We start from the raw sequence: 11,183 nt of genomic DNA on the forward strand, positions 1-11,183 counted from the left end.
AGTCCTCTCGGATAAGGCTAGAGAAAATATGAAAATCAAGCGGGATTTTCATATTTTTTGCGAATTTCGCTGATTTTCAGGCTTTTCAGAATGTCAAAACTCCTTGAAGAACGTCTAGATGCTTGTGCGAGGTTCGACGACGATAAATATTACACAGAGTTTCAAAGCTATTACAATATTGTCGCTCAAGTGCACTCAGTGGTTTTGACCGCCAGAAATGTCTATAAAATAAACGATTTTTTTCTTCAACAGATTTTTTTTGGCAACAAAAAATCAAATTTCAAATCAATTGTCCTTCTTTCCCTCATCTGATCCTTTTTTCGGCGATTCTGGTGCCACGTCATCACCATCACTGTCATCCATTTCGGCGTGCCGTTTGTCCATATGATCGATTTCGTTTTTAACGTCTTCAACGTCCTGAAAATTTTCGAAAAATTGAAAATTGCAAGTTTGTAGTTTGTAGTCTCTCCTCACCTTAATTCGATGATCATTCGCAATATCATCATCGTCGGGTGCAATTTTGATCGCTCCTCCAGATACACAGAACGCTCCCATGACCAATAGAAGACCGGTCATCTGAAAATAAAGCTAGTAAAAAGAATAAAAAAGGAAAATCGCCTAGATGGAATCGAACTTGCGAGCTGTCGGATTTAAAACAGACGCGTTGCCGGCTGCGCCACGGCGGAACACAGAATTGATGGGCGTCTAGGGCGTATAGAAAAGGTGAAGGTGGTGGCGCCGAGAGCCAAAGTTGGGGGGGGGGGGGGGGAGGTGGATGAGTCGAAACGAAATGAAGAATTTCGATTTCGATAGTTTTAGGAAATTTTAGATCCTTTTGGGCCTCTCAAAAGTCACAGTTTCAGACTCAATGGAGCGCACTTACCTCCACCACCGAAATCACTGAAAGCCCCAACCATAAGCCAGCTTGTCCTCCCAAATCGTTGATCACATTGCTCACCTGTAGAAATTCCGAGATCTTCTCAATAGAGCACACTTACCGTATATCCAGCAGTCTCTGTATACAACTCATAACTCAGCGTCTCCAAGAAAACTTGTAAGATCATTCCGTTATTATTATACCATTTTTGACACGCTGCCTTATTGGCAAAATTGGAATTTGATGAGTAACAACTGCCAACCTGAAGACATCGGGGACATCGGGACACTAAGATTTACAGTAACCTACTCCGGCGGATGATGACGTGGCAACATAGTAGCTGGTTGATGGGAACTGAGCAAGGGATACGGTAGGTGTGTAGGTGGACTCGTCACATGGCGGATTACAAGAGCATTCGACTAGAAGATCGATGTTCGGGTCGGAATTGGTTTGGTTTCCTTTGAGACCTTGGAGGCAGTCCACTGAAATTTTTTTTGGATTTTCTACCTTTCGTAGTTCTCATAGAACTCCGAAAGTATGTTAAAACTAACTTAGAAATTTGAAACTTTCAGAATATATAGAACAAAAATAGAGTTTCATTTTTGTAGTTTACAACTTTTCTGAAAAATTAGGTCCTAGGGAGATATGCCACGTGGAAGAGGCTTATCATCCAGCCAGTGACCCACACTTCCATGTGTCATATCTTCTCAGGAATTGATTTTACAACAAAGTTGTCAACTACAAAAAGGAAACCCTATTTTTGTTTCATATACTCTGAAATTTTCAGATTTGTATAGTAGTGGAAAAATGCTTTTTAGCGCCCCAAAGTAAGCATGTTGAAAAATTGAGAATATGGTTTTTGATGCACTGAAAAGCATTTTCAGCATTGTCGGATTTATTCGAAAAAATTCAAAAAACACTAAACGAAACCAGAACTTCATTTTTGTAGTTGACAATTTTTCTGAAAAATCAGGTCCTAGGGAGATATGCCATGTGGAAGAGGCTCTCCAGTCCAGCGCGCACTAGAGGCGGCGGCGCCAAGAGATGTCTTTACTTCCACGTGGTATATCTCTCTAGAACCTAATTTTTCAACAAAATTGTCAACTACAAAAAGAAAGCTCTATTTTTGTTTCATATACTCTGAAATACAAGTTCGCTCTATTGATAATCGCAGTCCGTTTACTCACAATCCGCCTTTATCGGTTGACATGCCGTATCTGCTGGTCCCAATTTCAACCTAGGATTCGCACAGTTACACTTGGCTACCGTATCCCGTTGTTTGCATCCGTTGAAGCATGTTTCCAAGGTGTAGGTGAAGTTCTGGAATATGGGACATCTGGACACAACAGATACACAGACATAGTACCTTGTAATAGTCAGAAGTGTCAGGCTCCCGACTGACACACTTCCCGTAAGGACGTTTGGCACGGACATGTTGGGTCTAGAAATTGTAGTTTGTAGTTTCAGAGCCTTCTGGAACCTTCTAGAGTGTTACCAATGTCACTGAAACAGCACTTTCGTATCCTACGCCTGCATCGATTCCATTTGAATCTAATCCTGGCTCATTTCCTCTTGAATTGACTGCAACTCGAGCTCCAGCCAGTTTGTGGTTGGCAAAAAGTCTGTAGTTCCACTGGTTTTGGTTTGCTGGAAGAGAAAACGATTTCTTAGACTTCCTAGGCCACCCTACCGTAACCGTCAACATCAGTTTTAAACCGAATTGAATACCTTCACGGCTTACAGAGTAGTTTAGTGAGGCGTCCTCGTTGAACGAGTAGCAAGCGCCGTAGACAGGATCAATGAACTTTTTGAAATCAGATCTGAAGGAGAATATAGGATAGACTACAAACTACAACTTACTCAGCACACGGGATTCCAGCAAAACTACAATCCTGGACCAGATCGGAATAGGTGTATAGTGCTGGCGCTTTATTAGTGTCGGATATCAAATTAGCTTCCAAAACCAATGCATCAGCAGCGCGAGCATCCAAATCGTATTCTTCAGTTTGTTCTTCCTAAAAATCTTCTTGTTCTTCCTAAAAATCGGCAAATCCTCAACTTCAAACCCATATATCTCATTTTCTGTAAAAGATATCAAAAACCTGTAAACTAACAAAGTGTTTATTATAATATTAAAAATATTTTGTCAGTTTATCACTTTTTGATATCTCTTGCAGGAACCGAGATAAATTGGCTTAAAGTTAAGGAGAGGTCATTTATACGGTAGCTCAATTATCTCAATTTATGTAAGAGAAACAAACATTTTGTCAACTAATAAAATGTTTGGCATAAAATCATTGACATTTTATCAGTTGACAATTTTTCGATATCTTCAATAGGAACTGAGATAATTGAGCTCAAAGTATATATTAGCGGACATGTTCTTGAGTTCAAGGGTGATGGGCAAGCCCACCGGCTAGGGACCAGAAAGCCCACTAGCCTGTACGCCCTCTCCACCATCTCAGCCTGTGGTCGCCGTGGTGTGGTGGCTAGCGCGCTAGACTTTTGCACACAACATGCGAGTTCGAATCCAGTAGAGTGCAAATCCTTATTTGGTTTTTGAAAACTTGATTTTAGCAAACGCGCTCCCCTGGACAGTTTTAGAAACTTCAAACTACCATTTTGACCTACATAAAGACCCCATTTATCAGTTCCATAGGTGCCAGCGACAGCATTCGAATAAGCAGTCATCAGACTATTGACTCCTTGAAATGCAGTGTTCGATTTGACTACCGTATACTTGTAGGGATTCATATTGCATACAGTAACAACTGGAAAAATCTGGAAAACTTTTTTTCTGATTTCCAAAAATCTCTGAAAATTACTTTACCTGTTTTTCAAAGAGAATCTCGGTGTTGACCGTCGCTGGATAGGAGAAAAATTTGGCGATTAAAATGTAGAGTTCATAGGCAAACATGCCAAGGACAAACACAAAAATGACAATCCAGAAGATTCGGGAAATCTGGAATTTTCAGAAATCCAGAAATTCAAAAATTCAGAAATTCAGAAATTCAGAAATTCAGAAATTCAAAAATTCAGAATTTTCAGAAATCTGGAAATTCAAAAATTCAGAAATTCAGAAATTCAGAAATTCAGAAATTCAGAAATTCAGAAATTCAAAAGCTCAGAAATTCAGAAATTCAAAAATTCAGAATTTTCAGAAATCCAGAAATTCAAAAATTCAGAAATTCAGAAATTCCAAAATTCAGAAATTCAGAAATTCAAAAATTCAGAAATTCAAAAATTCAGAAATTCAGAAATTCAAAAATTCAGAATTTTAGAAATTCAGAAATTCAGAAATTCAGAAATTCAGAAATTCAGAAATTCAAAAATTCCAAAATTCAGAAATTCAGAAATTCAGAAATTCAGAAATTCAGAAATTCCAAAATTCAGAAATTCAGAAATTCCAAAATTCAGAAATTCAGAAATTCCAAAATTCAGAAATTCAGAAATTCCAAAATTCAGAAATTCAGAAATTCAGAAATTCAGAAATTCAGAAATTCAGAAATTCAGAAATTCAGAAATTCAGACGGCCTAACTTTCCCATTTTTGGGGTTTTCTAGGCCACCACCGTATTCCCTCAATACGGTCCCCTTCGTTCCTCAATTTCTCACCTTAGAAGAACAACTTGTTTATCTCTGTTTCGGAATGACATCATTCCGAATTTTCTTATCTTCTCTCTCTCTCTCTCTCTCTCTCTCTCTCTCTCTCTCACCTTATTATTTGCATTTGCCACGTGCGGAACGACAGCTACAGTACTCCAATTGGAAAAATCTTTAAAAATCTGAACGAATCCGCCGCCTCTCATTTTTGGAAGAAAGTGAAAAAAATGGAAGATTTCGAAGACTTTTTCTGGTAACCATGGATACCAAGGATTGGAGGAATTTTAAATTTTTTGGAGAAGAGCATTTCATTGTTTCAGAAACATGTTTTTTGCTCTTTTGCTTCTTTTCTTTCGGGGAATTTTTTGAAAAGGAGCAATATTGTGACTTGGGGACTAGAAATGAGGGAATCGGGGTTTTCTAGGTCACCGAATCTCCAGAATTCGAAGATTTTTAATTTGGAGATCAATACGCTAAAAATCTGAAGAAATGTTGCTTTTTTGTCTGAACAACTTTAGGATATTCCAGAAAAATTGCATAATCTGAAATTAAAAAATTGGTGAAATATACAAAATTTCTAGAATTCAGAATTTCAGAGCCAGAATTTCTGAAATTCTGAAATTCTGAGATTCTAAGATTCTGAAATTCTGAAATTCTAAAATTCTGGAATTCTGAAATTCTGAATTTCTGAGATTCTAAGATTCTGAGATTTTGAAATCCTGAAATTCTGATGATTATGGAACTAGAAATTCTGAGATTATGAAATTCTGAAACCTCTGAAATTCTGAAATTCTAAAAATTCCGATCCTTTTTCGAAATTTTAAGCTTCTGGAAGATTTTAGGATAGTTTTCCTATTTTATTGCTCTTTGTTTCCCGAACTTCCATAACCTTTTTTTCAGAACTTGCTTCATTTTTTTTTCTGGTCATTTTTAGATCACCTTGCCTCCCCATCCTAAAAATATACAAAATATCACATCACCAAAAAACGGATCCCTTTTTCGTCTATATTTTGTTCAGACAACAACAAAAAACTTTGACGCTGACAACGGTGAGCAGCTGAATCTCTCTTAGGTGTTAAGGATTAGATGGGGGATTTGAAATCCCCGGATTTTCCCCTTTTTTCTTTTGGCTTATACGTATACTGAAAATCGTATAGTTGAGGAAATGAAGGAAAAGAGAGAGAGAGAGAGAGAGAGAGAGAGAGAGAGAGAGAGAGAGAGAGAGAGAGAAATAGAAATATCCCAGAAATAGGTAGCTGGAACACAACGAAATTTTCTATGAGTTAGAAGTACCGTACCAAACAAAATGTGAAAAAATACAGCCCACCCGCACCTACAACTTTGATCTCAATTATCTCGATTCCTGTAAAAGTTATTAAAAATGTGTCAACTGATAAAATATTTTTGATATTATGATGAATCTTCTAAGAGTTGACAAAATGTTGACAACTTTCATAGGAATCGAGATAATCAAGCTCAAAGTGGGCGGTGTGGGTGGGGTTCTATTAGAGGAATTGCTGTACCCAAAGTTGACTATCTTCCACTAAAATAGCAATTTCGAAATTTCTTTGTTGGTTATTACTGTACTAGATTTTTTCAGAAGTTTTAAAACGGTTACTGTAATCATTCCCTAAATTTTGGCTAATTTTAAGTGGCTAACAAAGTCTGAAAAAGGATAAAACCAAAAGAAATATATGGAAAATTTGGTTTTTGAACAAATTGTATTTTTTATTTCTCATAATAATACAAATATTTTATCAGTAGACAAAATTTTAGTATCTTTCACAGGAACCGAGATAATTGAGCTTCAAGTTGACGGTGTGGGTGCGGTTCTGTTAGAGCAAGTACAGTAGTCAAACTTGCAGTCCTACAAAAGTTCTCCAGAATTTTTCGGCTTGCTTGAAAATTTTAAGGAATACTAAACAAAAGCTTCATTTTTGTAGTTGACAACTTTTTTGCCAATTTTCGTTCTGATGAGATATACCATACCATGCCGTTTGTAATAAAAAAAGTGTCAAAGTCTCATATCTCGCTTTGCTAAGTTTGTTCAAAAAAGAAACAACTTACAAAAATGAAGATCTATTCTTGTTTATTGTGCTCTGGAATTTTCTGAAAAATCGGAAAATTCAATTTCTGGACTACTTTTGTAGAACTTTGAATTTGACTAATTCCAATTGAAAATGCCAAAAATGTAGTTAACCCTCAAAATCGAGGGGGCCTATCCTTATCGAACGGGCTCCGTGTCACTTCAAAACCGCGACGTTTCGAAACCGGTCATTTCGAAACCGCGAAATTTGCACGCTGCAATTTTTTCTTTAATTTAAGACTTCAAAATTTCCTAGTTTCAATTTCATTTTTACGTGACCGTGTTTGTTTTTCGGTTTCGAAGTGTCGCGGTTTCGAAATGACCGGTTTCGAAGTGTCGCAGAGCCATTGAACTCACTGAAGTGAAATTTTTGAGAGTTTCAACCTCCTGAAACATTCTTGAATTTAGTAGTATCCACTACTTCAATCCACTTCATTATTACATCGAATTAATGCTAGAGCGCACTTTCATGTCCCTCAACCAGTCGTTTTTCCTTACCTCTCCCCTTCCTTTTTTCCCCCTCCCAGATGACGTCACCCATCTGTCCACCCTTCTAACGGTCCCCCCCACCATCTGCATGGTGTCCTCGGGGGTGAACAGCTGCACATTTATTGTTCCCTTCTATTCCCCCCTCCTCGGTCATCGCGGTTTTATCCCCGCCGTCCATTTGACCATTCTTTGCGTCTCTTCCCTCTCTCTCTCTCTCTCTCTCTCTCTCTCTCTCTCTCTCTCTCTCTCTCTTTCTCTCTCTCTCTCTCTTCTTTTTCTTCTAGGCGAAAGAGGTCACATGGAAGAGAAGAGGATGATGATGATGATGATGGTGGGGTGAGAATAGAGTGGTGGTCTAGAGGAAGAGGTCTACAATAACGGACAGGAAAAATGGAATTGATGGGTTTTGCGGTGGTGCGCGAGTAACCATGATAACTTATCAATGGAGCGAAGGTGCTACAGAACCTCTGGAGCTTTAATCCTGGAAGGGAGTGTGTTGTCAACGGAGCGCACTTGCTGTGGACCCAAAAACAGCTGGAAGTGTTTCATCGGGAAATGAATTATTCTTTAAGGTCAACTTCCTAAAATTATTATAGTTCTAGTGACTCTGAAAATCTGAAACCCTGTCATATATGACATTTTCGGAATCCTTCAAGAATTTAGTAGGATTTTTCTCAGATCTGCACAGAGAAGATTTTGGAGGAACTAATTTAGGAAATATCTAAATCTGCAGAATGAGGAGATTTAATGAGATTTATGAGCCGCGTTATTATTTATGAGTTATTTTGAAAATTTAGAGGATTCAAATTTTAACCTTTTGGGCTTTAAATAAGAGGGGACCTGAAAAACGGGAGATGCCGTGTCGCAACCAGACACCCCCCCCCCCCCCCTCAACTTTCATTCCATTTATAAATGGGTCAAAGTTAAAGGGCTTCTTGGTCCTTCTGATTCTGTGAATCTCAGAATTTCCAAACCTCATAAACTAATTCCTAGATTTTTGCAACTTCAGAGATACAGATTTTCAGATTTTTCAGAAATTAAGAATTTCCAACAAAAATTGAAATTCACAAGTTCGATCTTTCCTGTGGCTTTTTCATTTTTTTTTTGTTTTTTTTTCTGAAAATTTTTTTAAAAAATCTTAAATTTTCAAACTTTTTATTAATAAATTAAGTGAATTATTTCGAAAAACTGAATAGACACAAAGAGAAAAAAAAACGAAAACTAAAAACGGAAAAAAGAACATGTACTGTATATACAAATATGAATGGGTTTTGGGCGGGAATTTGAATTTTTTTTTTTCGAAATTCATATTCTTCCGAAATTAACAAAAATAACTGGGCGACTGGGACATACAGGGACTGACTGAGAATGGAAAGTTCTGGAAATTTCCAGAAAAATGAAAAAAAAAGAAAGAGATAATGATAAAATGAAAGAGATTTTAGGAGAAAAGTGGTGGGTTCCCGTAGTTTTTTTAAAGGAAAAATAAAGTATTTTTTGGATGATGGGATTGGGGGCGGAGCCTTTTTTTTTGAGACAATTTTTTTTCGAAAATTTTTTTCTACCAGTAATTTCTTTTTAAAAGTGTGAGTGGGGTGTTTGAAGTATTATATGAATCGATAAGGAAAGTGAAAGGAAACATAGGAGCCTAGTAATTAAGTCAAAATAGTGCCTAAAAAGACGACAGAAAATTGTGGAGATTTTCGCCTCGATTTTCAGATCTTGATACGCTTCTGGAACGCTACATTGAAGTCGTCGAAGAGTTCGGTGGAGCGACGTTTCTTTTTGTTAGCATGACATTCTCCAGTTGCCACGTCGAGATCTGTCAGCTCATGGGTGTCATGGAGTGGTTCCGGAGAAGTGGATGTCTGAAATTATGATCTTTGAAATTTTTTAGAATTCAAAATTTTCTGCCTCCCATCCTCTGGTTCAGGCGCGATCTTATCTATGACGTAGACGCCTTCCGTGCCTCACATGACATCTGCACGCGTGGCCTACTAGCTAGCAGCGCTGGTTTCGATGAGAGGGTTCGCTGGTTCAAGCCCCCTGGCTGCCTATTCCTTTTTTGCTTCTATTTTAGAATGCCCAACTCACAAAGACTGGCTCCACGGATGCTCTGTTGGCCAGGAAGTAGTCGTCTCCCGGGAAATAGGTCGCCGGTCCTCCTGGATTCGCCGACGTGTACGCATCGTAGCGAGACGGCTCACGAACGCATCCGGAAATGCTTGCCAGCGGATCGGAAGCCATTGGAAGATCTCCTTCGGTCGCCGACTCGGACATCGAGCTACCACCACCATACATATCAAACGATCCATAGCCGGAAGAGTAGGATGGTGGAGACATGTCGAATGGATTGTAGGATACTGTAGACATGGATCCGAAGCCTCCGCTCAGCTCGTTGACCGGATACGGTTGATGCAGCCAAATATCATTGTGCATCATTTGATGGTGATGGTGGTCGTAGTTGTTGGTGAGGTCTTCCAGACGGAACTCGTCAATGTCTTCCTCGAAAAATGCCACTTCAGACATATCGTAATCGTCGTACTCCTCGTCAGACGATGAGGCCATGTCTTGTTCTCGAGGCGACGTTGGCTTTTTTGGCATTTTGAAGAGGTCCGATACAAAGTTTTTGATGAGTACTCTGGAAAGATTCCAAGGTTCTAGAGGGGCTGAGGGAAAATACTCTAACACCATTCCTTCTAAGTTTGAGTTAATTTATCTAGACTCCTGTCAAAGGTATCAAAAAGTGATCAACTGATAAAATGTTTACCATAATTCAAGAAACCTTTTATTAGTTGACAATTTTCTGATATCTCTAACAGGAAACAAGATAAATTAGCTCAAACTAAACCATCCTAGAACCCCCAATACCAACTACAGTATCACGAACCTCTTCCTCATGGCTCTTCCTCCACACCCGGCTCGCTTCTTCTCCGACTTATCACTGCATTTGTGAAGTGCCACGTTGCACAAATGGCCGAAGATCTCCTCTGTCAGATCGTTCAGCTTGTACGTCTTGTTCATCATTATATCTGGAAGGATTCGAGAAATTAGAGATAGAAACAAGAAGAAGAAGAAGGACATAAGTTCAGAAGACGTTATGATTTTTGATACTCTTCAAGGGGAAGTGTACTTCGGAAGGCAGTAGTTACAGCAAGGGCGCGTCAGAGAAGGTGACTTATCGCTACAGTACCCCACGCCAAAATTGAGAGAACGCGCGCGCGCTTATCACGGGACTTTCACACCTTGTAAAAAGTGTGCGCGCGTGACCGACTGGCTAGAAGGCTCGTTTTGGTGCGAGAGGCCAGGGGTTCGATTCCCAGCTAGGGTAAAAGCCTTTTTGCTTTTGTTTTATAGCTTCTAGTGGGGTGTAGGATGTCGTAGGAATGGATCCAATGTCTAGGGGCCCCGTTTTAGGCCTAAAGATTCTGTTTTTCGCTTTTCTAGGCCTAATGGATCTAGTTTGAGACACTAGCCTGTATGTCTAAAGCTAGCCTTTATGTCTAAAGCTAGGCTGGTCCTTAACGATAGATTTTCTAAACCTTATGGCCTAAGCTAGCTTTCGATCTTAAGACCAAGACCTAGGCTACCGTATTATTTATCTAGGACTAATGCATCTAGGTAGAAGGCTAGGCCGAATCTAGCCTTCAATGTTAAGATCAAGACCTAGGCTACCGTAGCTGCTCCCCATACATTCCTGGTCTTCGAAAATAACTTTTGTGTCTATTTCCGTTCTTCGTTCCCACACTCTGACTGGACCTAGACTCTAAAGAACACGCACACAATTTGTATCATTTCCTCTCGGGTTTATTTTTTCTCCTAACCAATTGGTCATTTTGTGATGTTTGCATGTGCTGTCTCGCCACACTCACACAAAAAATAACTATGTGTCTGGAGAGATAAATGAATGCACTTTGCTCTCTCATTCTACCCGTGTGTCTCTCTCTCTCTCTCAACAATGAGATGGTGATGATGATGTGTTTTTTCGCGTATCGCGCCCCTATAGGAGGCCCCCGTGAGGCAGCAAGAAGAAGAAGAAGAAGAAAGAATTGAAAGAAGCGGCGCACACAAACCCAACACAGCCCAAACTGCGCCCCATAGTGAAAAAGCGAAAGAAGAAGAAGAAGGGAGG

The 11,183-nt window shown here is 39.2% G+C and overlaps 2 protein-coding genes across 2 annotated transcripts; both read right to left on the reverse strand.

The window, feature by feature from the left end:
• Positions 1–285: 285 nt before the first annotated feature.
• Cbr-asic-2 lies at positions 286–3,794 on the reverse strand (the record flags this gene model as incomplete). The annotated part of the gene is made up of 10 exons (XM_045241670.1): positions 286–576; positions 884–958; positions 999–1,139; positions 1,187–1,359; positions 2,065–2,197; positions 2,244–2,318; positions 2,373–2,697; positions 2,738–2,892; positions 3,509–3,658; positions 3,708–3,794. 10 exons carry the CDS (start codon positions 3,792–3,794, stop codon positions 286–288), a joined length of 1,605 nt encoding a protein of 534 aa, XP_045094690.1.
• A 4,972-nt stretch (positions 3,795–8,766) lies between these two features.
• Positions 8,767–10,075, reverse strand: CBG11872 (the record flags this gene model as incomplete). The annotated part of the gene is made up of 3 exons (XM_002638634.1): positions 8,767–8,919; positions 9,146–9,692; positions 9,942–10,075. 3 exons carry the CDS (start codon positions 10,073–10,075, stop codon positions 8,767–8,769), a joined length of 834 nt encoding a protein of 277 aa, XP_002638680.1.
• Positions 10,076–11,183: the final 1,108 nt, after the last annotated feature.

This window comes from Caenorhabditis briggsae (assembly GCF_000004555.2).
Source record: "Caenorhabditis briggsae complete genome, chrI, whole genome shotgun sequence".
Classification (NCBI taxonomy): domain Eukaryota; kingdom Metazoa; phylum Nematoda; class Chromadorea; order Rhabditida; family Rhabditidae; genus Caenorhabditis; species Caenorhabditis briggsae.